Source organism: Amblyomma americanum, chromosome 11 (genome assembly GCF_052857255.1).
Source record: "Amblyomma americanum isolate KBUSLIRL-KWMA chromosome 11, ASM5285725v1, whole genome shotgun sequence".
NCBI lineage: Eukaryota > Metazoa > Arthropoda > Arachnida > Ixodida > Ixodidae > Amblyomma > Amblyomma americanum.
The window spans coordinates 39,276,790-39,303,140 of record NC_135507.1 but is presented as its reverse complement, the minus strand read 5'-3'; the positions used below and the strand labels follow the sequence as shown (position 1 = coordinate 39,303,140).

Sequence of the window (26,351 nt, the reverse complement as noted above, 5' to 3'; positions counted from 1 at the left end):
CTGTTTTGTTCATTTTAACATCTTTTTTTGCGCGAAAAGAGGTTCAGAAACACAGATCCGTGACAATGCCTAAATATCTCCTTTTACCAATAATAATTAAACGCCTTTAATAAAGTTAATAATAAGTAATAAATTAACGTTCTTATCACAAATCATCACACTTTATGCGGAAACAAAATTTTTGAAGTCAAGTAAAAAATTTGGTTCCGGTGTTCCAATTTTTGAACACAACCAAGTAACATGTTAATTGGTTATGTAGCACATATGGGGAATTGGTAATTCTCAACTTTAAAATACCGCTGGAAGCCCTCATACAACTCTTGGCGTAGAAGTTAAGCGTTTCTCGGGATGTCTCAAGGACACGTGGTGGCTGAAGGGACACCCGCTTTTTCGCTGACGGCACCGCAGAAGATGCCAGATTTCTGCACAACGGAACCCTTAACGCTATTGCGTTAAAACACGATTAGCGCTGCGCCTTTAGCGGCGAGCAAAACAGCAAAGAAAGCAAAGAAAACATTTTGTGGTCTTTGTAGAGCGCGTTAACATTGTTGCGTGATGTGCTCCTACAATTCTTATTAATACCGTACCTATAGAAACTTGTTCAAGTGTTTGAGTAATGCATCCTCCAGGATTGGTGCCCCTTGGCTTAGAAACCGGGACCCTTCCAGCGGAGGAGAACAGTTGGAGCAGAAATTGTGTGAGTCACAGACAGTACTTTGCGGTGCTCATTTATTGATTTTTGTTTGCTTGGAGCGCAGACAAGAGAGGGCAAGGACACAAGACACAGATGAACACCAAGGACACAACACAACAAAGCGCATCACCCAATTATCTCAGATTTTCTTCATGCCCCTGACTAGTGCTGGCTATATTATGAAAATTTTTCGGGTCACGAATGTGGGCTGTTATTCCTTTCTTTCATATTGAAGTGCAGGCAGGAGGTATGTTCACAGTCACTTCACAACAAATTGCTATTTTCAAAATGTATTTTTCAGCTCGATCCTCACGTTTTCATGCACTCTGTTGTTACAAATCCTTTTCAGCTATACAAGGAGGCATGTACACTCGTATTGACAATAACAACGGCACCAAGGATTTAAGCACCAAATACACAGTCATGGACAGCGCATCAGTCGAAGAGTTTTGAAGGCAACACGAATTGTGTTTTTAAAGAGCTCTCAAGGTGGCTACAACATTTGGATTAAGACCAGCAACGTAATTTTTTCAGGGTACGCAGGAGTGAGCATAGTCAGGATGCCTTGACCGATAAACAGCACCATCACGCGTGGGTAATGAACGTCGACCACAAAAGGCGGAAGGTGAGGGGGTATATAGTTTTCCTTTTTTTTCACTCAAAAGGTTTCAAAAAACGTCATGTGTGGCACACCAGCCGTGTCATTTACATTTGGCGCATTTAAAGTTTGCCTTTGGGGCACAACCTCGAGTGAAGGACGGCGTTCGTTTCTGTGAACACTCGTTCCAGCTTATGAAATGATTAAATACGACACAAAGAAAGACGTCCGTTAAAACCGCTGGACTCAAGACATTCTCACAGTGCATTTTCCCAGGCTCAAGTGCTAATTCATAGACACATCTTCAAAAATTCAATGTCTAATATATGCATTATTAAAATCAGTTTCGGCGCCCGTGAAGAACTGATGAATGTATTATGTAGATGCTAATACGCACGCACGCACGCGCACACACACACACGCGCACAAACACACGCACACCTACGCGCACGCACCCACGCACACACGCGCACACGCGCACGCGCACACGCGCACGCGCACACACACACACACGCACGCGCACACACACTTCATGCAGCCTGCTGGGCATAGACAACAGGTGTAAAATGGCATGAAAACTACCGTAAGCAAACTTCTACACTCGAGGTTGATTTGGCATCATGAGATTCTAATACGGTGGGTCCACAATGATAACGTTTCAAATAGCAGCACCTCCTTGAAAGTACAGTCCTGATATAATAGGAATCACCACTGCACAGCTTCACAACAGTTCTGAAATAATCTGATGAACAGCGCGCTAGCCATTCCTTCTGGAGTGACTTATTGGGTGCTCGAATCGGGGATCCGGATGCTCTGCGAAACAGATCTATTTCAGTGGGTGATCTAGACTGGCAACTGGCGATGGAGTTTTCTCCATTACGGATTAAGAGAGCTGTTGTGTACCGAGTGGAACATGCCATTAGACTCGTCAGCCCGCCACTTCGTTCCACAAAGAAATCAGGCGCGCAACTATTTACAATGGCAAGAAACGTCGAGTGTCATAACTTCAAAGATATAAAGCGATTTCGAGCCGACCGTTGAATGCCACAGCAATCACGGATGATCAGCATTCTGGACGCCGACTTCTTGGGGAAACGTACTACAACGTTCAGGCTCTACGCCAATTTTCTGACGCCTCAGAGCACGCAGGAAAACGCTTCATGCCGGGTCACTTAGGAGACGTTTGCTGTCATACAACAGAAATGGCCCGAAAAACACTGCATCATAGAGCTTGGCTCTTGAAATGCTCCATCGCTACTCTTTCTTCTTTAAAAAAGCGAAGCACACCGATAACACCTTTGTGGATAGACACTTCTCGGAACATTCCTGAATGGAGCTTAGTTTCACTCTGGCGTGATGACTACTTGGAATGCACCTTCAAAATGCATTATAGTCACTTTTATGTGGTTTTAATGTCAACTAAGAACCCTTGACCTCCACGGAGACTATGATTTAATGCACATATCAATTTTTCGAGTCCTGTAGGATCTTTAACAAGGCTCTTTCTGGAGTTCGATTAGTCGATAAATGTACCTCTACAACGAAACCTCTAAAAGCCCTCTGGAAAAATCATGCAGGACTCCTGGCAGACGCTGCAAGGGGGATTTGTCACGTTTTCAATCCACGGCCTCTTCCGGTACCCTTCACTTCGAGCCACTCAGAAGAACGTTTAGTCCACACTGAACGCTTTATGAGGCCACCTAACAGAGGCGTCTCCACACATACTGAAACACTCATGGATCCATACTTGAAGCCGTGGAGTTTCTGAGCCAGCCTCAGCCCGGGTGGTTAGTCACACTTCGAGGCGCTTACAGGAAGTCCTCAATGGTAGTGTCTCTAGAGCGAAGGTGCTGTTGGGCGGCTTTTTTCTTGGCTCCTTTAACAACACCACCGACGGCTTTCAAGTGCAGAGCGCCGCGCGGGTGCTGCGGCGGGCAGGACGATTGTCACAAGGCGAGCGGGTCGCCCGGTAGCGGTGTCATCGAGGACGGTATGGCCACCGTAGACGTGGCATAGGACGTGAAGGTGTAAGTCGAACCGAGGCGAGTGGTGCCGTTCCTGGACGAGCACCGCTTGTTGGTAGCCGCCGTTTTGACATGGCAGCGCGACTGAAAGCAGGTGCGATGGCAGCATCGCACCATGCGCCGTCGGAACTTGCTCGACATGAAGCAGTAGACGATAGGGTTCAGGCAGCTATGCACGAACGGGAGCAGGTAGAAGAGAACCCGCACAGCGTACACGCCGTGGTTGAAGACGTTGAGACAGCACTTTACGACGATCTCCATGACGAGCCGCGGACCCCAGCACAGGAGGAACAAGATCACCACGAGGATCAGCATCTTGATGACCTGCAGTAATAGCGAACGTTCTAGTGAGCGCATTTGCTTCCGTAAGAGTGAACGATAGCTTTAAGTTATAGAACCCCACCATCATAAGCACCCTGTCTCAGTTTGTACTCTGAGAGCAGGCGTTTTTCTTTGAAAACGCATCAGACATGCTCTGTCTCACGACTTGGCAGCTGAATAAATAATTTATGCGAGCGCAAATTCTTTGCAGCCCCAAAATTTTTATTACTACTCACCCTCAGTACAGTCGTTATTGTTATTCGGCTTCATATTTTTTCAGCTAAAATGCCACTTACGTTAAAGGCATCAAAACACAGCACTGAATAAAATTTCAGCCAGCCAAAGACCGGGGCGTCAAGACAGTTGCCTTCTGACTGTCACCGGGGTAGAAATGTGCGCATCTATTCCCTATAAAGCCTAGACACTCGATACAAAGCAAAAAATTAGTGTGACGTTAAAATGCAAGGGTGGAGGATCGTGGCGTTATTAGGTAGCCTACCTGTTGGCGAGCCTTTTTTACGTCCCTGATGTCCGAGTTGGCGTGGCCACGGAGGATCAGTCTGCAGTTCGGTTGCTGTGGAGCCGGACTGGGAAGTGAGCCTAGCCTAGGAGTCGTGGGTCCCTGGCACTGGTAACTGCAGCAAAAAAAAAAATGTGAAAGCTGAGTCAAAACTTGCGCAAAATGTTATTTTCAGAAAAAAAAAACGGTCGGGTTTCTTGGAAATAGTTCACTTCTGGCCATTTGGCACTTAGGTATTTCAGTCATTAATCACACCAATCAAATCATTGCTCTCTACAAACAAGTACAGCTGCCCAGTCTCTCTGGTCCATGCTCTTTATTTGATGGACTTTAGGGAATTATTGAACTCGGTGACTATTCTTAAATTCGAGACGGCACCTGCAAATTACCAAAGCTCGAGAGAGAGAGAGAGAGAGAGAGAGAGAGAGAGGGAGAAGACTACTTTCACGAAGATGGTGATATCTGTAGGTCACTTCAGCCGCTCCAGGTGGCCGGCAGTTTAAGTGTTATATCCTATTAAATACACATCTTTTTTTAGCATATTGCAGTGCACCTAAGTAGGAGCCATAAGTGCAGAAAATGTGGAGGTGTTGCAAGGGGAGTGCCACGTCTATTAACGCGCCTTTCTGTATGCGAGGCTTAGAGCATAGCATGATCTTTTACGGCGATGTGGTTCTGCGACCCGCCGCTGTGCATGCTCAGATCGCCGTAAGGATGCCATATGACGCCAGGTGCCGACAAGCTGCGCGTACGCCTGCTGCGTCGAGACTAATCAGCGCATGCGCACTGACTGCATGCGGAAGCGGATCACGGTAACGGATACCCCGTCACGATACTCTATAAGTATCAATTGACCGCCGTGCTGCAGCTATATTTCAATTTAGGCGCAGTCCCCGCATCATTGGATAGACATATCAGTAATCCGAATACCTGAATTTGGCGGACTGAGTCAGTTGGTCCATGGTCTTGGTGCTGACCCAAAGCTCCAGGATCACCCAGGAGTAGCACACGATCATAACCACCGAAGGAAGGGCAAAGAGAGTGACCAGGCGGTACCAGGACACTGACTGGCCCTGCCAGTCGTGCTCGTCTTTACAGCTGTAGATGGTCACGTTCACGCGCAGGTTTGTGAACGTCGTTTGGATGACATTCTGCATGTTGGAACAAAAGATAATACCGATAATGCAAGGGTTTTGTCTCTAGGCAGCATACTGCGTGGTCAAAGGTAACAATGTATGGTTTAATAATCTTATTGAGCCTATAAGCAGTCTCAAAATACGAGTATTTTGGCGGTTTGGCCGCACATTTTTAGGGGTGCTAGGATCTGTCGTTTCCTGTGCTTCGTTCATATGTATTCCATAGTTCTACACTTGCATTCATTCAGGATAGCTTTCGCGATGCCGCTGGAATTAGAAAGACACGATTGAGCTGGGTTTTTTTAGCACACTCCATAATAACGCGGAATGTGGAAGTAACTTCCAAAGCACTAACATTGCCTGTTTTACAGAAAATTAGGATTAAAGAGACTGCATGAATTCTTTCTTCTATAAAGAATTATTATTATTATATATTTCGAAAAAGTATGTCTTCGAGGCAGACGTTTTCTTTAATGTCGGCCGCTTTTTTCTCGACAAACATAGGGCGGTCGCGACTGAAAAATTTGTATTGCAGGAAACCTAGCACTCCAGTAGTGGTTATAGGATTAAACATACTCTGGCAGGAAGAAATTATCGTTTCTCAAAATGACGGAGTTAATGCTATAAACGGCTGTTAAACGTCCCTCTAGATCATTGTTTTAGATAAGCCACCGCCACCTACAGCTCTGAACAGATGGGCGGGGGGGGGGGGGGGCTATAATTTTGCTTTATTTGCTCCTTGGCACACGGCTACAGTGCTCTAGGCAAGCCTCCTACCGACCTAACAGCGTTTATCTGTCTGAGCGGCTACTGCCGGTAACCGCTATAGCGTCAAGGTACGGTGCTGAATAGTGCACGGCCTAGGTGGTAGTAAATGTGAAGGACATGCTTACAACAAGCCTGCATTTTATTGCGACATTTTAAAGAAAAACACGCTTCTACTGCGGCTTACCTTGACAAAAAGCATGGGCAAGGCGACGACTAGGGAGACAAGCCAGACGCCCCACATGAGCCGCTTGCAGTTGCTCATGGTGCACACGGTGCGGGAATGGATGGGGAACACGATCACCACAAACCTGTGGGTGGGCGAAAATGCAATGTACTAGATGTTTTTCATTCATTTGCTTTTCTGGCTAAGGCAATACACTAATCTGGTACGCGTTAATGAGCAACTTTCTGATCTTATGCGATCTGCTGCACCTTTGCGAAGGCATAATCTTAAGAAGGGTATAATCAGCTCAAGGCTATAACATCATTGAATGTTTACATAATACGCATGTCATGCAACGTCAGTTGCCATATTGTGCATCATATAATAAAGAGTTACAATGAATACCTTCTTACGTGAGGCATACCACTGTGCTAAAGATTATTTTCTCATATACCCGCAAGAATGGAAGTAAATGCTCAATAGACCGTTCAGCTAGAAAGTAACCTTTTAATTTCATTTCCCATGCATTTGCCCTTGCTAGTTTGGGGGCTAATCTTGGTCTTTAACTACTGAGATTGCAGCCAAGACACTATTCTTCTGTCTGTCTATGCTAAACATAAATGCAAGCTGGGATACGAAATTTTAGGCAAGCCCAATGTGCATGCGCAACTGTCGAACCGCATTACTATCGAGAAGTCGCTCCATGCTCAGCCTTTTTCTTAGCTAAATATCTCGAGCGATAAAATAATTACGCTGGTGTTATCCCAAAGATTAAGCCTAGACAATGTAAAAATAACGAAAACATTTTCCTTAGCAACTTGATTATGATGTCTGTTGGCTTCCTTCACACGAGTGTTCAAAACCAAGCCACTTACCTTTCAAGCGTGACAGCGACCATGTTGAGGACTGAGGCGAACGCCGACACCGTCTCGGCGTACGCAGCGAGCTTGCACACCGTGCCGGTGGCGTCCCACCGAACCACGAAGTAATGAGCGACGTCTAGCGGCGCGCAGATCGTCAGAAGCAGCAGGTCTGACACGGCCAGGCTCACCAGGAAAACACTGGTGACGTTCCTTGAAGTCTTGTCACCAGCCATCACCGAGATCACCACCAGGTTGCCACTGACACCGATCGCGAACGTCACCAAGTATGTCACCACGATGAAGAAGAAATACTCGTTCATCACCCACGGCACTAGCATCTCCTCGGGGTATTCGAAGTACACGTGGTCGGGCGGTAACTGGGGGGAACTAAGGTTCCATTGCCCGGTACCTTCCGGCGAAGGCGTCCTCCAGGTGGCGTTGAGACCGAGTCCCTCGCAGTCTGTGACGATTGCCGTGTCGTTCAGGGTGAAACAGTCCTCGGTTACGGGGGCTTCCATGGTGGATGGCGGCCACGGAACAAACATTCGAAATCGCGTTTGGTTTATCAGCTCTCAGCAAAGTACTTAGGTTTGGGTGAGCCTGCTTCTACTGCCTACAAGTGTTGTTCGCCAACACTGCAAGCCGCCTATTGAGCAAATCGTGGTTGATATATTCGAGACGTTGACTGATCCCTTATCAGTAAATGATTCCTTATTAAACGGCAGAACTCTTGAAAGCAATCGCAGAGCGAGGCTGCCTTTATTGGATATACTAAATAGGCTAACTGCTCTTGCAGCCTTTTCTCTCAACTGTCCACTTGAACTGGAAAAAAGTGTCTTGCAGGAATCTACACGTGAGTGACTTTATGGGGACGCAAGTTGGCCATTAACGGTTGCTTGGTACTACTAGTATCGAGCACTCCTGTATGCTCTCCGCTTGTACATAAAAAGGTGCGATACTTGAGACACGCCTCTCGTTATTTAATATTCCAGTGTAACATTGAAACTGGTGGAGAATTATGAGACCAACTAGGCCAGCTTTCCACCCTTAGCGAACTAGTGTGGGCCGTTTCGAACCCATTCTACATATAGGCGCTAAGCTGTCCGGTTCGTAATCAGCGTTTAGGAACACCGATTGCTTCCTTTAGAAGTTCGATAGTGTCTGATATCTACTAGCTACCGGTATGATCGGTACAACCTGTCAGTATGATGGAACACGAGGCCCTTGAAAATTTTTACTCGTCGCATTGTATATTGAGACGAATGCAGGAAGTACCAATTCTTTCGTTTATTACCTTAGTTTTTCAGTAACCCCCTTTTCTTACTTAGACTATTCGAATCCCGGAAGAAGCAAATGAGAGTGATCTGTGATGAATGCGCTCCTCCCGACGTTCTTATTTAATCACACGCGCACTGGTCTATGCCGGGGAAAGCCCGTTTGATTGATATGCAGTTAACTGCAGCCACTTCAACTACTAAACAACAAAGAACTGCTCTTTTTCTCCTCAGAACTTTCCGTCAAGTCGTTCAAACTATTTTGAAAAGTTTTCAAATCAAGCTCCTCAACTTCCAGCTAACGCTATCATAAGCACGCGCACGCACTCAAGCGGTCCTTGGAAGTAAGCCGTTAAGTCCGAAGCGGATGTCTTCGCAGTGTCGTTTGAGGAGCAGCTCTTCTTTTGCGGCGCAGACTATAGACTGTCGTCAGTCTGATGAAGTGCCGGTCTACTTCGGCTGCGTCCGCCTCACTTGGTGTCACGTTCCACTCAGTTGGCTATCTTGCTGCCTGCGTCTTTTACGACGTCGTCGAGCAGTGATGAAGAGGAGCCGTCTGGAGCAGGCCTCTCGAATCCTTACGCGTCGCTTCGATTTCCGGTCTTCTCTTTATGAAGAACCTGTGCATAAACGAACAGACAGCAGGAAATTGAGTTCAAACTGTCGTCACTGGATTTATTCGCACTTCATGTCGATTGAGAGGTCGAGCGTGAAAACTTGCGGAACTTCGTATGGGGATCAAACATTAAAAAATAAACTACTCCGAATTCCTAACAACCTAGCAGAAAACAATATTTTTTTTGAAAACGCTCCACGCCGCGACCTGTTAGAGCACTTTTTTCATTTATTTTCAATCTATTCTTTTGTCGCTTGTTTAACCTACTTGTTCTTTTTTTAACTCGCAAAGATTGTGAGCTTCTTCGCACTTGTATTCACGGTGTACTGGTTGGTGTGGTAATTGTTACAAACTCTAAAGAGCCTTATTCTCTCTGTTGCTTTTGCTTGTGTGGTTGTTTTTTATTGTCTTGAAATGTACATGCGATGCACTTTGCATTTATGTGAACGTGCCAGGCTACTGCATTGCTGCCAAAGTGGTGGCCCGTGACCTTGTCAAGCTGTCAAACGACAGATTTTACTCCGGGCTCCCGCCGTCACTTGTGCCATGATGGCAAATAAATAAATATAATTGAAATTAAAATTGAAATTCACGACATGCGTTCGTTGGGCTCAAGTTGTGCATATTTGGAACAAATCAGCGCGAAAGAATGGGGCAGAAACAAGGGAGCTTTCTGCATCGTAAAACGAGGAGACGATTGCGTAAGCGATGCTTTAATCGCACTGACTAAGAATGAGATTACTTTCCTGGATTAAGCAGTGACCTAATCGCAATTTCAAACCCTTGTTTCCCTTCTTTGAAGTGTTAGTTTCTCTGACTTGCTTTTTTCAGTCGCCCCTCTTGTCTTCATACTTTTTCATGTGTTCTTTGCTATTTTGTCTTTGCACTTCCTGGTAATAAATTCAGTTTTGAGAAAAAGAGAGCGCTTGTTCGTGTTCTCTTGCTTCCGTCCCGTTCTTTTTTCACGCTTTTTATTAAAACCATGCTTCCTCTCTAACTTGCCCAGTTCAGCATCCTTGTGAAGTTGTGCAGTTGAGATATCCTTCACTGCGCAGCACAGCTGCCAGGTACAAAGAAATAAATGCATGTACAGTCTACTTTAAAACTGTATTTACTCTAATTCCAAGAGGTCGTTTAAAGTTTTTCTAATCAAGGAAAAACAACTCATAAAGCACAAGGGTCCTTATTTCCATGCTATCAAACACACGCAACAGTGACTCAAGTAGCATACACTTGCATATCCAGGTATCATGGTGCACTGGTTCTTCTATGTACCGAACACAAAATCGAAATAAAAGCATTGACCAAATTGTATTTGGTTCTCATACGACGCCGACTGAAAAGCGTCCGGGGGAGGAATTTAACTCTAAATCGCAATCGTTTCCAAGCATTGCAAGACATTTCAAAAGTCAATACAATTGCTAAACAGGCGAGTCGGTAACAGATTCTTGAGGGTAGCATCGCAAAAGACGTGGACGAAAGAGGAAGAAACACAAGTCCTGCTTTCACAGGCAAAAATTTTGAAAATAGAAAAATTGTAAGAGTCTTTATCGAAATATTGCAAGTAGTGGTCCATTGTTCTGATATCTAGCAATATCTTTTTTCTTAAACTGTTCCCATCGATCGCATCGAGGAGTCAAAACTGCCTTAGAAAACCAATGGGGAACGCTTTTGACGATACCAAAAACGTGAATAAAAAAATTACAAGACTGCTAGTGGGTGTTCTGCGGATATATTGACTGTTATAGTGAAATATTATAGTAAACTAAAAAAATTGCGTTGGTGAACGGTTTCCGCTAAAAAATGTTTGCCTAGAAAATGGCTTGGAATGAAGGACAAGCGCTGTTTGTGCTCAAAGGTCGCGAGCCGAAAACAAAACACCATCGTACTGTAATAACGGTCCAGGACGCGAAAATGACCAACGACCCTAGCATGTAACAGTACCTAAGTCGACGTGGCCGAGGGATCTCACAGAAGAGGTTACGGTGTCGGTTAGAGCGGTGCGCACTCTACGAAAATTCAGAAGGGACGGAGAGTAAGTTTTCCTCTTTTCATGACGTTCCCTTCCTCTGCAAATGCACTCATATGGAAAGGGTGCTGCGAAAAAGCCGAGACGTAAGTGGTCCTGCGCTTACAATCATGTACCGGATGTTCCACTCTAGCGCAAAGGGGGATGTTCGCTACAGCGGCATATAAGTAGCACCGCTGCTGGCCGCATCAGACAATGAATTCGTGTCTATGAATGTTTCTTAAGAGCTCGAATAACGGGACTCTGCTTGTGGGTAAGAATTCTTTGAACACTATGTTTTGCTTACAACGGGTGCAGTTACGCTTATCAGGGGTTGTGGGGAAGATAAATGAACAGGATGTACAGCTGCATTCATTACTGTAAGCAGCTTCTAAAAATTCCTCCTACTGTAAACGACTGTTCGTGACATGAAGCGACTTCCTTCTTTTTTCTTTGGTCTCCCGAAAAAAAAACACGATATTTTGTCGGGACATTTCAACGATGTGATTTAAAGATCAAATGTTCCACCCAATTTTGCTCGTGCTCATGATAAGAGAGGGGGGCAGTTATTTCATTAAGAAAAAAATTCAGGCAGCAAAATTTCGCACTATCATTGAGAATAACTGACCGATGCAAGCATTTCAAGCATGCGTGAAGACAATGTGATAGAAGTGCCCTAAAGAACAAAACAAGTAGATTTCAGAAGCAGAACCACATACTTTATCTTTGAAATACGAAGCCCTCATTCTTTTTTTTCAAGAAGTTGTAATCAGTTAATTCTAGTCAGTTAGTAGTGAATTCCAAATGAGACTTAATAGAGGTGAGAGCTGATCGGATATTTGTAGAATAATGACATGTTGAGAAGTGACCAAGACATGATCTATGGCGCTGGTATTCGACCTTGATGTACTCGTTAGGAACAATACCAGCATAATTAGAGCCTGATGCAGATGTAAATGCCAACACCAAACTACCGTTACTCAGTTCCTTAAATTAAATACTCAACCAATCATGAAGTCTTCACTTGCTTTTGAAGATTTTTTTTCAGTGTTGTTTCCTCACAACATCGTGCACTCTAAACATGAATTCGCTTTTCCGGAAGTAAAAAGAGAGAAAGGTGTGCAGTAGATGACGCTTATCTCCTCCGAAAGAAGCATTCCACTGACCCCTGTGCTCTGGAATCTCATCAGCTTTTTCTCTTTTTTCGTGACAAACAGGGAGTTTCGCGTTGCCTGCTACTGTATCTACTGTCAGGCTTGTATAACGTTTAGGACTATTGGATATCTGAGCAACAAGAGTTGGAGACAAAGTATGTGTGTGCGATCCTCTTTCTTGTTGCCATGGTGACCGCAATTACCAGTGGTATCGAAGCACAAGGGTGTTTTTCACCCGTGAGGCAGGAAATCGGACATGTAGTGGCCAGTAAGGAATGCAAGGCATCTGCGGGGCGTCATTCTCCACTTCCGTGGTATATAGCGCCACATTCCGCTTCTTGGCCACGTTCCAGCCTTAAGCTGGGGCGATCAGCTAACAACGAAATGCTGCTGTTCGCCCTGTAAGCAGATGACTTCTGCATTGTTTACTCCCTAGAGAAACGGCCGTGTTGCTGTCTCATCGGTTATCAGAATCAGCGTTGCCAACGGAGGCTCCAAGCTGCCACATTTTAAACGAGCACTCTAGGCAGACTTAACGTCACAGTGTAGGGATAAGGCATCCTCTGCACCCTGCTAAGATAGGCCATTCGCTCCACTGTGAGTTTTCGGTTGTATTCTGACTGTCACTAGCTTTTGAGGGGTTGGGGAAGAAAGACAGATTAAAGAGGTCGGACAGCTTTTTTAACGCTCTAGATCTTCAGAGCTTTCGGCTAGATATTAAGTTTAAAGATTCACACACATTGTCTTAAGTGCGAGTAGCCCCGGGTTGCTTGTTGGCCCGTGTAGCTGTAATGCTGCAAAGTCTGCAATGTAGTTCAGACCTCACAAGATGGGGGTGAAATACCCATTTGTTCAAGCATTTTGCCCAAAAGAAAACATTTTCTCCCCGCAAAAAAGAACCGCAATGATCTCATAAGCGCTTGACATTGTTATTGCTTTTTGATTCAAAAAATTATTTATTTATTAATTTAATATCTATTAATCTTGACGTTCATTTATAATACCAATAGCTCTCGCATGGGACAATTTTTGCTCGGCGAATATCACAAGAAAAAGGCGTAGTATACATTTCATTACAGAGATTTTAACCGAACGCGTTTGGCGACGAAATTATGGCAAAAAAAATCAGTTCAGTAAAACGAATCAAGCACACGTAGAGGAAAAAAAGCACACTTCAAAATAAATACTCGTTCATTTACACAGACATTTTTTTAATCGGGGAGAAACAGCACAAAGCACACTTTGAAATACTGAACATAATGTGCTGCAGTCATATAAGATGAACTAGAAGTCACAAAATGTGTCAGTCTGGAAGAAAGACTGAAATAAAACTTTGTAAAAGGCGAGTAGATGAGAAGCTGAGTAACGTACTCCTTCGCTTAAGGAGAGGCGAGAGTGTCAACTTCGATATTTGAAGGAAACATTGCCACTGTGAAAATATATTCGTCCTCCCGTTAAGCGGTGCCAACCGGGCGAAAAAGACATATCTAATTTCAATTGCGAGGATTTGTTTATTTAGACCAGCCACCAGAATCAGCTCGGCGGGCTAAGCACGGCACAAGCTGCGAAATCAACGTACAGCCTCGTGCTGGAGTACAATGTCGGCAACTCCCCGACTTTACGCCGACTTGAATGAGTGACCACATCGGGTCCTCTGCACCGCGGGTTGATTTTAGCGTTTGCTAAAAACCCAAATTGCTTCTCCTGCTAACCCTAACGGCTATTGTATTTTGAAAGAATAAATACTATGATCAGTAACGTTATTGTCCATCAATAAGCGTCTGTGTTAATGAGGCAACTATTGGTACTTGGTAAAACGTTTATCAGCGTGCAAGTTACGCCTTACATATTTCCTTTTCGCTGTCAGTGGTGGCAGTGATGCACAGAATAAAACTCTTTAAACTAAACAAAAATACATTTTGGAAGTATCTGAAGACCGTCAACGAAATCTATGCATATAAAACACTATATTAACATTTCGCGTATCTTTGTGTGCGTGAGTACGTTTTGCGTGAAAGGGCGAGTGAACACCCACACCCACACACAGTGCTTCGTAAGTGGGTTTTCAACTCCGTAAAAATACAGGACACCGTTACAGGCAATTTGCACGCCTAAATGCCATTCCCACGAAACAATATTGCCTTGAAAACTCGTTTAGAGCCCTTCAGGGCTAACTACTTTATACACTGCTCAATGGCCTCCTTTCTTCTTTCTCGTTTCATACTGCGTCCAAACTTAATTTGCCGTACTTTAATTCCATTTTACGGCCGCTGCACCCCATAAATATAACCAGGCTTACGGAGCGAGGCTAATTACACGGCAATTTCAGCTCCTTTCAATTACACCTCAGTGACTGGAGTGCAAGTTAAACGGCTGGGCAGTGCTGGGCGGCTCATTAGCTCTATCCTGTCAATTATTTAGGAGCGGAACGCACTAGCCTTGTTCGCGTGATGTAGCACCTTTCTGGAGGTCATCACGCTAACGGAGAGGCAGCAGAGCTCTTACTTCGCGGACACTTAAGTTCGCAAGCTGACGACTTATGCTTTGAAAGTTTGCTGTGGGGCTAGTTGGTTGTCAGACATTATAAAAGGATTCTAGCGCCGAGACAAATTCTTGTATTATACATGTGTAACGTATATTTGTTCACCACCTACGTTAAATTCCGTTACAAAAGTGCCAAAGTGCATCACGTAATTTTAAACGTAACCGCACTGAGCAAATCCCTCATTTTATAAAGTAAAAGTAACCGTTTACTCTCATTAGATCGGTTTTCTATGGACTGCCTCGGTATATTTGGAGATGGATTACAGGTTCTGCTTCGGCGGGCATAGAAGGGTTCCGAACCGCGTGTTTTCTTCAATCATATGGAGTGTTCGTACTCGATTATTCGCCCAATCACTGATCACTCTCCAATTTATACATCAGTGCCAGATGTCCTGACATCTCTCACCTTTCATAATCTTCTCCATGATGTTGATAAAGCTTTATACAGAAATTCTAATATTTGAGATGTCGGATGTTTTCAACGAAAGCTACCTGTCGATCTGTAATTATGTAACCGTAAAAGACCGATAGAATTCGTCGCAACACAACATGTGATGCCATCAACAGTTTTTATTTTGCCGTTACTTGTTCACAATGCAGTGAACCTGTCAACAAATTGGTGGTTTAACGATGTTAGGCATCACTTTTCTTCTGCAATGTCATTTAGCTGACTGCCGCCACTCCGTTAACTTACAACGCTTCACATGAGTCCACCCAGCCAAATCTAACGGCTACAGGGTGTCCGTCGCTCCTCTGGTCTCAAGAGTGTTAAGCGTTTCTCGTTAGCCTGGCACACCGTGCTCGAGTTACATTCCTACGGGTTGTTCTTTCTCCAAACGTATTGGTATATTTCATGTAGAACTGGATTATATCCTTCTTTTGGGGCTGACTAAAAATATAAAGTCAATATAGTTTGTTTTCTATATGGTCACACCAAAAAGAATGCCTAAATACGTTTCAGGTCGATAGCGAAGGTAATGTTACCGAGAAAAACCAGTTGTCACAAGAACACGTTCAGGAGCACGTACTTGGGAAAACAAGGCAGATTGGCGGGTGTCTCTTAGGCGGACGGTTGATGGTGTGCTATTTTCCAGTAAATTTCTTTTTCTTTGTCCGAAAAAATGATCCCCGAGTGATATTTTCTCATAGGAAACTTCTCAGATTGAGGCAGATATTTGTGATTAATACAAGCGTTTAATGAGATTCTGCTTTTATTTTTCCTCTAAACCACGAGAGTTAGGTAGCATTAAGACTCACGGCAAAATTACTGCTCAGGCTGTAGCTTAAGCATGCTGTCCTCACGACGACTCCAAAAGATGACTGGCGCGGCTTTCCATAAACGCAGATTTGCAAGGCTGCAGGTTAAACATTTTTGCCATTATTCTTAAAAGTAATCATCCAGTCACTGGAGTGCCTTTTTACATTAGTCCATTCAATCAACGTTTTCTTGTCGTAGCAGCAGAGAAAATCAGTCATCATGTCCGGTAGCTCATCAACGAGTGAAAACAACAGCGTCAGTATGACAGTACTAGAGGAGAATGAACGCTAGTTTGCGAACATACAAATACCTTTTGCAGAAAATGTGGGGAAATAAACGCGCCAATGAAAACTTAATGCACGAAAGCCGGAAGTTTGACGGCGGTTCAAGGTGCTCAAAACGTTTCAGCTTCTCATATTTGGAATAAGAGAAGAAGCTTTAAACAATACTCTCGACATCTCTTTCCTGCAGATAACGATCTCTTTCCTTTAAAGACAACAGCAGCGCGACAACCGGCTACCAACTGGCTCGGCTACCATCCCTTGCGAGTGCAATGTGAAATAACGTTACACGGCGTTCAGCATTGAAAAGATGGGTATGGTCTTTATTTAATGGGCATCTTCGACACTTCATAATAATTGGTTTTTTGGAGGGGAAAGAGAATGGCGCAGTATCTGTCTCATATATCGTTGGACACCTGAACCGAGCCGTAAGGAAAGGGATAAAGGAGGGAGTGAAAGAAGAAAGGAAGTAATAGGCGCCGTAGTGCAGGGCTCCAGAATAATTTCGACCACCTGGGGATCTTTAACGTGCACTGGCATCGCACAGCACACGGGTGCCTTAGCGTTTTTCCTCCATAAAAACGCAGCCGCCGCGGTCGGGTTCGAGCCCGGGAACTCCGGATCAGTAGTCGAGCGCCCTAACCACTGAGCCACCGCGGCGGGTCATTTCAGCAAGAGTTCTTGTCGGTGTAATTGGCTTGATACTCCGACACTACAAAGCCATTACTTGTCGTTACTGTAGCAATGACTCGGGAAGGTTACACGTTCAGGTCATATCAGCCAATATTCAGGCACTTGCTTTTAAGATTCAGCCACTTTCAATTGCTCTGCAGAGAGATACCGTCCACCACTACATCTTTAAACCGCAACTCTTATGGGTCTGTCGAAATAAGGATGTGGATATTGAGTTATTAAAGATGTAGCGTTCGTAATCGAATAACCGATTTTACGTGAATAAAGCAGATCTGCCACCGACGCATACCCAAATATTCTAGAAAAAAACATTTTGACCGGGAAACCGTTTATGAACTCAGTTTTTTTTATTATAATGAAAGATTTCACTATATGATTCAATATATCCGCCGATAATTCTACTGCATTCTTGCAATCTTTTTTCTAATAATGTTTCTTCTAATGTCAAAAGCGTTCCGCACTTGTTTTCTATGGCAGCCTTCAGTGTTCGATGGAAACAGTTTAAAAGAAAGATTGTGCTACATATCAGAAGATTGGACCATCAACTTCAATATTTTCATAACAGTATCTTACAATTTTCTTATTTTCGAAATTGTTGTCCAAGAATGTTGGACATGTTTCCTGAAAGCGTACATTGTATTCGTAGCTAGAGGAAAAGCGACACCGCCTCTTTTGTGCTGGCCTTATCCTCAACCTAGATGTTTTCCAGCAAATTTATTTTATACCAAACTGCATCAGTTCCCTCAGGGATCCAATACATAGAATAAGCATAATGGCTGATCTCCACAGAGGTTTCCTGCTTTGAAGTCACATGTTTTACTAAGCTGATTCTCAAATAAACGATCTCTTACAAGAAAAAGCTACCCTAGAGTGAGACATTCATTCCCAGCAAAATCATCAATAGTTTATTGCACGAAAATGTCACTGCTTTTTTCACGTAGTTGTAACTGATATCTCTAGTTACCGCCCATGCTGATATTGCCAGGATACCTGGAAGATTGTACGTTATTTGCATAGCATTTATTCCTCAGGCCTCGGCGGCGTAACGGGGAAATTGAACAAAATAAACGCTTGGTCCACCAGTCAGATGGCCCTCTGCAACATCTATCAACAGAGGCGCTCCAGTACAGTTTACTACGAAGCTCAATAAACCAACCTTCATTAGAGCTTTGCTCAACACGACATTCTGGCCCGACCGTTCGGAAACAGCGTCAACCAATCAGTGATCAGTTGCTTCGGTTCCACTTCAGAAAGTTGCTGCACACGACGGACAGCCCGCCAAGCGCCCTACTTCATATATGTTCGTATTTTGATTGAATTCTCCGATCTCGTTAAATGTTCCGCTGGTACATTGCATCGAAACAATGCTTCACGCAAAAGGGATGACCGAATCCTGCAGGTTGAGCTTCCAATTAACTACGACCTCTTACCAGAATTCTGAAGGCCGTTAGGCTTTCCAATACTTTTACACTTGTTCGAGCTCTTTGCTCAGCACAATCACACCCTTATTGAAGTTGAAGTTGAGAATATTTTGGCAACAACACAGTAATGTAGGAGGTTGATGAAAAGGCAATAATATGCTTAATAAGCGTCAAGCGCCTTTAACATGGGACACATCATACAGACCACTGCAAAAAAAGGGAAAAAAAAATTCGTAAAATGTACATACAGCAGCATTCAGGAACACATATCTTCTGTACCGTAGATAAACCTAACTGTAATTACAGATGCTAAAAGAAATCAGTTATAAACGCTATGGGCAGAATATGCTGAGTCATCAAGGGATAATATATATTTATAAAGGCGGTTTTTGAACATTCCTAGAAACCTGGTTTCATTTATAACAGATATGATTTCAGGAAGGTGATTAAGAAGGTTTGCTATCAGGTAGGTCAGTTTTTGCGTCGGGTAAATGAAGGTACTAATCTCTCAATCACGTTGGACTAAGTATTCCACCTTACTACCTGTTCGACATCAGCGATAATATGGCCACACGATCTGCGAAGTCCATTTTCACTGATATTCACATAGCCATGTCGAGTGAGTTTTTGTCGTTATGTCCCCCACAGCGGATCATTGGCAGTACTAGCTAGGGCTGCGTTCCACCCTGCGGAAATTGAAAACTCCCATGCGCAGATATCTTCAGTGCGCACCAAACGATCGCAGTTGTTGAAATGGGACAGGAGCGCGATGCTGCATCATGCCTTACAGCCTATATACGCAGTAGTGTCGCTTCGGCATCTAAGCCTTCCTTAACCGCCCTTATAAAAATGGTCTATAGAGACTGTGACTTATAGACTCCATTGCCTTCCTATAGATATTTCTTTCTGTCTATTCATATATAGACAAAACCGAGAGATATTCTATAGGTACATAGTCTAAAGATAGTCTATGAATCTATAGACTGCCTACAGACAAATGTCCGCTAAACGTGTATGGCCACAAATCTATAGATTGTCTGTAGACTGTATATAGTGTCTGTATTGCCTATACACTGTTCTCTGGGGTTTGTCTATAAAAATCTGTACACTTTATAGACAGAAGTCTATGAACAGACTGTAGGCTGTCTAAAGTAATTTTCGCCAGGGCGATGATTGTGTACTAATTAAGGAATTAAAGGGCTTCATTTAGGCGACATGCTTTTCCTTCTTTCTGTTTCCAGAAGTTGGTTACAATCACTCTCCAAATTACTGCTGTTATCTGAACAGCCACGAGTCTGACACTCTCTCATACGCTTGAAGATGTAACTTCGTTCGACTGTGCAATGACCATTCCAGGAATTTGCAGACTTCCAATAAAACTTCTCGCCTCGCTGCGTGTGTTGCCGAACGGAGAGCAAATTACAGTTAAACTGATCAGTGAAAAGACTGCTGCACTTTGAGTTAAAGGTGTTTTTTCTTTATTTGTAATAAAGCACCGGCGCCGCGCGTATAAAAAGCAAAGATTAGAAAAATTACAAGCAATGAATGCATCGACTGTTCAAACTAGATTTAGTACTTATTTTCTTCTAAATCTGTGCAGAACTCTGCCATCAAATATTTTTCTATAGAGGCAAAGAACCCGCTCTGCTCGGTGAAGCGAGGTGTTAGTGTTCCAGGGAATCTCAGGCAATCCTCTTCTACGCGCGAGCGGCCGGAGCTTAACGCGTACTTACGGACCAACGACTCGTATTTCGTACGAAGCTCTTATTACGATTGCCATCTTTGGTGCTCTTAGTGACTCTCCATAACGTATATATTATTTGAGTGTGTTGCATTTCTCTTTTTTTTTAAGGTCGCAATAAACGCTTTCAGGATGTTAATCTGCGGCAACTAATCCCTTCCTCTTGATAAACACCCTGTTCACTGTTTTCTTTGCTGTTTCTTCCTGCACCAAGCGCGCTCTGCTTCTTGAGCAAACAAACAAAGCGCACTGGGGCCTACAGCGCTCTTCCCCTGAAACGGTCTTTCCTGGGTATCCTTGATATGCTCGCTAGGAAAGCTCGGGGGCACCAAAGTGTCAACCAACACCAAAAGCGACAGGAAAAAAGAAATACACTGATCCACCCGTTGAGCCCTGCAGAAGGTAGAATTGCACGGCGCTCCGATAGAAGCTTTCCAGAGAGTGCCCATTTTGAAAAAAAACTGCCGAAAATTTTATTTCTTTTCTCTTTCGGTAATCCGGCCTTCCATACTGTGGGGAGTGGGCACGAGTCTTAGGGGCGAGGTCGCGATGAAAAAAAAAACGGTAATCACTAGACATCTGCACTAACGAATACACAGGGACACCTTTTTTTTTGCTACTTATCTAAATCCTATCTCTTTCACTCCCTTTCCACCTTTCGAGTTCTTTGTACTGGATGCAAGACGCATAGTGTGGTGCTCACAAAGTTTGGGTTGGGAGGTTGAAGAGGGAAGTTGAGAAATAACGTCGTGGCTTATGGCTAGAGCCCACCTGGTCCTAAATCCAACCAGCCCACATAATCCACTTTACTTTAGAAATAAGAGTTCCCGGCTTATGGAATAAAAAAGCATGAGGCGGTTGGCAAAAAGTCCTGAGGTATGATCGCAGATCTTGACAAAAAGTTTTAATCTATCGTGTGTTTCACCTTGTCTGTTGTGCTGAGATTTGATCACAGAACTTCATAAAAAAAAATTCAATGCTTCCTGTGTTCAACCTGGTACGTTTTCCTTGCGCTGTCCAAACTTAGACGGGATCGTTATTGGAAACTCGGCGACCTGAAGAAAGACTCTGCCCGCAAGTGACGAGGTTTTTGGGACACGTGTGGCGAATATAGTTCAGAAAAGGACTTAAAGGAGCACGAGCACATATGAAGAGAACATCACGGGCAGCTTTCATGTGACTGGCAGCGATGGCTGTTACCACGCACACGCACGCACGCACGCACACATACATACATACATACATACATACATACATACATACATACATACATACATACATACATACATACATACATACATACATACATACATACATACATACATACATACATACATACATACATACATACATACATACATACATACATACATACATACATACATACATACATGCATGCATGCATGCATGCATGCATGCATGCATGCATGCATACATACATACATACATACATACATACATACATACATACATACATACATACATACATACATACATACATACATACATACATACATACATACATAGGTAAGTACGCATCCAAAATTTTATTTGTCAAAATTCCATCCAGCTAGTAGTCTACTTCGTTTTATTTTCGAAACCTTCGCCAGTCCTTCACTTTTTTTCATTTGTTTGTGCTTTTCCAGTGAAGCTGTGCCCTTTTATTACGTTTTTAAAGAGGCCTGCCTAATCCCGCCATGAAGCGTCCTCCAGGATGCGCTCGCTTAGTCGTTATCTTAAGCTGAACCTTTAATTTTTGTTTTTCGTTGCAAAAGGCACGCAAGAGACAGTTAAAGCAAAAAAACTAGCGACTGAGCCAGGCTTAAGGGTTCTCGACGCCGCTTCCGGTGCCGAGAGAAGAAAACTCGCAGGGTATTCCCGCAATGCATCAAGACTTAGTTTTGTTTTCTTACTGCATCTGCCGGAAGGTTTCACTGCTTTTTTTTTTGCTTCACTCTCCGGCTTATAGCCGGCCCTTCCGTTAATCCCCTATTTCCTTACTGTGCATTCTTTTCCACGCTTCCAACCTTTCCAAAGGACTCATCTTCTTCCATACACTCGCATCAATCTTTCAAAGCAAAGTCATCTGCGCTCTGAATGAGAGAAAAAACGCGGAAGGGCTTGAAGAAACAGTGAAGAAAACGGAAAGAGGAGAGAGTTTTTTTCTGCGTCTTCAGTCCTTTGAGCGGACACAGCGTGAAGCTCCTTCGCTTTCCTTGCACTCACGCTGAGAATCTAGAAAGCGGCCATAAGAAAACTTCATTTAGTTCGCAGCCGTCATCGTCACTTCGCACGGACGCTTTGTCGAGGCAGAACGCAAAAGAGAATACCCAGCGGGCGTGAGAAATGAGATCCGAAAAGCTGCCGTCCTTTATTTCACTTTAAATCCTCAAATAAACTAAAACATCGCCGTTACCAAGACGGCGCGTGAGTATTCGGTCGCTTGATTACACTATGCTTTTCTTCATCAGAACCTCGCGCCTGTTCTCAACGTTTAAATAAGGCCCCATGGAGCTGTGCACGTGAATATGCTTCACTTTGTTTCAGAAATATCCTAACAGACGGTGTGGAATTAACCCAGCAGAAGACATCGTTACAAAGGTCGCAGTGCTAGACATCTCATAAAGACGTTTGCCTACCGACAGATAACGTTCCAGAAAGCACGCAATATTTGTATCGGCGTGATATAGCGCCTTTGAAAACTGAAAACATAAAGACCGTGCTCTACTTTTTAATATAAATGGTTCAGGCGGTTAACATAGCATTGTATAAAGGTCACAAAGGCGATATTTCCGCGCGTTTATGTCATCTAGGCGCTAAGTTTGCAAACACACCCACCTACGCTTTTCTACCAAACACAGGTACAATGTCAGGAACACTCAACGTTCTTTATAACACAAGTGGTGAAACACGTCCCCTGCATTGAAATACCGTGGCTTGATTCGCCCCAACTCTGAAGGTAAGTAGGCTGTCACGCTGCATGCGTATTTCAGACTAACTTTACTAACTGCTCAGGTGTATCCAAACGCCAACGTAAGAGACAAAGAAATTTGCAGAACGCCACGTATAGGCGATTGACAGTCTCACAGGACGCTTGACCATCACTTAAAATCAACGTATTGGTTATATGGAAGGACCGAGATTCAGAGCGAAGTTTTTGCCACTGGGATCACCGAACATAATTTGCGATCTTTTACTACTAGAACTATATGCATGCGCACTCCAACCTAAGAAACTCTCAACTTTAGCAGCTATTACCGTACTCTCGTCTTGGAGGCGGCCGAAAAAGCTGCCATTTTTTGAAGCGTTCAAATTGCTGGCAGTGCTTAAAAGATCAAAATATGTATCCTTGCGGCAATTTATTCCTGACCAGCTTTCTTTATATTATGGCCCCGGTAAGCATTTTCTTTATTAGCAGAGCCATCACCAACATTGGTTACTGATTCTTGGTTCTAAATTTTTAGGCGGTTGATATCTGCATTAAAGGCGCAAAGGAGTGAACTGAAGAACAAAATTTGTGCAAATAGGGCAGTGATGTTGGGATTGTTGGTTTATTTAAGCGGCAGGCGGGGTCTTTCGCTGGTGAAGTCTAAAATTGTTGTGTCCGTTTTGCGCAGCCTTAGCAACAAAAGGCAACTATACGCGTTCTAGTAGGCCAGAGCCTTGAGGCTTCATTCAAACATAATTGAAGGATGGACCAACGGATGAAATGAAGGGAGAAACAGCAGTCTCGCAGAGAAGGACAATCGGGATAGGAAAAAGAAGAGTGTGCGTGAGTGAGTTAGGACACCGTCTCAGCAGAGTATCTTTGTCAACAAACAGCCCCCGGCACCGGAATTGGATAAAGTTGGGCATTTTCTTTCGATTCTTCCGAGTAGCCGAGATATCGCTCAGTCGAAAGCTCGAACGATGCGCTTCTGGACAGGGTTACTGAGAGGGTGAGAGAAAACCCTCTGAAGAATGTAAACAGGTTACACAGAGCAAGTTTCAAGATTCATCTTTAAGCAGCGCGAAACAGAGGACGTAGAGGAAGAAACACGAGACGACACGAGCGCTATCTAACAACTGAACTTTTATTTCTATAAGGGTTAGTTATATAGGCACCAAAAGCAATAACCGAAAAAAACAAAAAAAACTGAAAAAACTCGCTCATTTTCTGTTCTCGTTAAGTTTCAAGATTTCTTGGCAGCCAGTGCTGCAGGGGAGCCACAGACTAACCTAAAACGAGGAGAGCAAACTCTTGTGTCGTGTTTTGGTATTTTATGAATTCCACTAGTGTTGCAATACACAGATAGTTAATGATGATTATGTCATGCTTATCTTTAAATTAATATTTTTTTGCGCAATGTGTGTCCGTCTGCACAAATGTGCAAGCAGAAGCAGGAAAGAACTTCATTGAAGGCGGAATAATACTAGATGTGCTTTTTAGCAATCAGATCTCACCTTCCTTTTTTATCGATCAAAACCAGTCCATATTGAAAACGCCATCACAATCGTACATCATCGGTTCAGTACAGCGCGATTGGGAGCTGAGGATATTCGAGAACTCATATCCATTCGACCCTCAGGGAAATGATCTGATCAGAAGGAGGAGAAGCCAAACCTTTGGCAATCAGTGTCTGCGCATCGTAACACGATCGAAAGAAAAAATGTGAAGACCAATAGAGCGGCCTGCCTTATCTGCCTTCCTACCCTTTGCGCGCGCCATGGTCAAACTAGCAAGAACTCCAGCCGCCAATCTGTCAGGCTATCGGCCGTTTCGCCGCATTGCCCAACTTTACTTGGCCGCAGCACTGGCCAGGCTTATGCCGCCGGGCATCAATCTAGCGACCTCTCATGCTGTCCCTGGCGATTTGTCTCGGTCAGTAAGCAGAAAGGGTAAATAGAATGTAATTCGAGTAGACCATTGCGAAGAGGGTGAAGCAAGAAGGCAGAAGAAAATTCGCCTAGGAGTACAGGCTTTGTCATAGCAAAGAACTGTCTGCAAAAAATACCGTACAGATGAAGGCGATCGCATGAAAATGGTAGAAAAAGGTATTCGCTCTAGCGCCTTATATCAATAACGGACATTGATATGATAATTGTCATGTATACTTCGGTAGAGCTCTCAGCTGTTCCCAGGATGCTGGACAGAGGCCTAATTTCGAATAGTGGAAGCTTTAGTGAAAGCGTGGTTGGTGCGACAGAGTCAGGTAGGCGCATGTAATTGGAAGTCAGTTCGCAGATATAAAGTGGCAGCAAGTGATACAGGGCAAAGTTAATTGGAGGGCTAAAATAAAAGCATTTCTCCGGTAGTCGACGCAATTGAGCTGAAGATGACGACGCTTTAATAAAAGATTGAATGTGTGAAGAAGGCATTCCAAAAGCGCTTTAGATCTTGGAAGCAAGGCAATTTATTCGGCCCGTGAAGATTCCCCTACGGCAGGGAAAAATTTTGGACGAGTTCTTTGGTGTCCTTTTCAGGACTTTGGTTTTGAAAGCATAATGTGATTCAAACTCACACCGACGGCGTCCCCAACTCGCGTATTTTAATCACTGCCATCCTCCGTTCAGATATCAGCCCCAAAGCACTGGTGCATGCGACAGAGTTGGTCGAAAACTCCAAGAGTTTTGCTGCATCGACATAAAGTCACGTGCTTGTATCATTGTTTCCGCAACTTTGGGCTACTTCTCATCGACCTTTGGTTCTACTTAGGGAAACTTAAGACTTTTCTTTTTACTGCATGAACAGCGCGAATTTCTTAACGGTTGGGGAGCCTCGGGTTAAAAGCTAAGCAAACAAGAAGTTAATTCAAACAACAGTTAGTTCAGTAAGCGCTGAAAAAAAATCTTTCCCAGAATTTATGCTGACGGTATTGCAACTGCAGTTAAGTTACACTTTTCAGTATTCTTTTTTATTAACTTCTTTATTTGTTCTCTGCGAAAACATAACGAACCACAGGCCTCATGCTCGTTATTCCCATTGTAAACCGGAATAGCGGTGGTAAGATAAAAGAAGCTCCGCATAGGTCCTGAAATTGAAAGGGGATGGAATGATAAAGCCTGCACTATTCTGCGAGACAAACAGTTCTAACAGAATTACGAAGCCGCTGAGCACTTTTCGGGGGATGAAGCGAACGAAAAAAATTAATAAATATCCAACGCGACGACAGTAAATCGCAAGATTTCGGAACCTTCCGAAAATGTATGAACGCGACATCGTATATTATGAAAAAAAGAACAAATATTTCGTATTTCGTCACCGCTGAAAATCTTGACTATATAGCAAAAGTGT

The 26,351-nt window shown here is 43.8% G+C and overlaps 1 protein-coding gene across 4 annotated transcripts in view; it reads right to left on the bottom strand.

Moving 5' to 3' along the window:
• Positions 1-702: 702 nt before the first annotated feature.
• The window catches only part of LOC144111189 (cholecystokinin receptor type A-like), a 156,094-nt gene continuing 130,445 nt past the window's right edge, over positions 703-26,351 (bottom strand). For all 4 annotated transcript variants that reach the window (XM_077644375.1, XM_077644374.1, XM_077644376.1 and 1 more), the window contains 5 exons: positions 7,100-8,981; positions 6,246-6,369; positions 5,088-5,308; positions 4,137-4,272; positions 703-3,640 (listed from right to left, as the gene is read on the bottom strand). In XM_077644375.1, the coding sequence (XP_077500501.1) occupies positions 3,239-3,640; positions 4,137-4,272; positions 5,088-5,308; positions 6,246-6,369; positions 7,100-7,632 (1,416 nt within the window). In that variant the 5' untranslated portion in view covers positions 7,633-8,981 and the 3' untranslated portion in view covers positions 703-3,238. The remainder of the gene's footprint in view (positions 3,641-4,136; positions 4,273-5,087; positions 5,309-6,245; positions 6,370-7,099; positions 8,982-26,351) is intronic.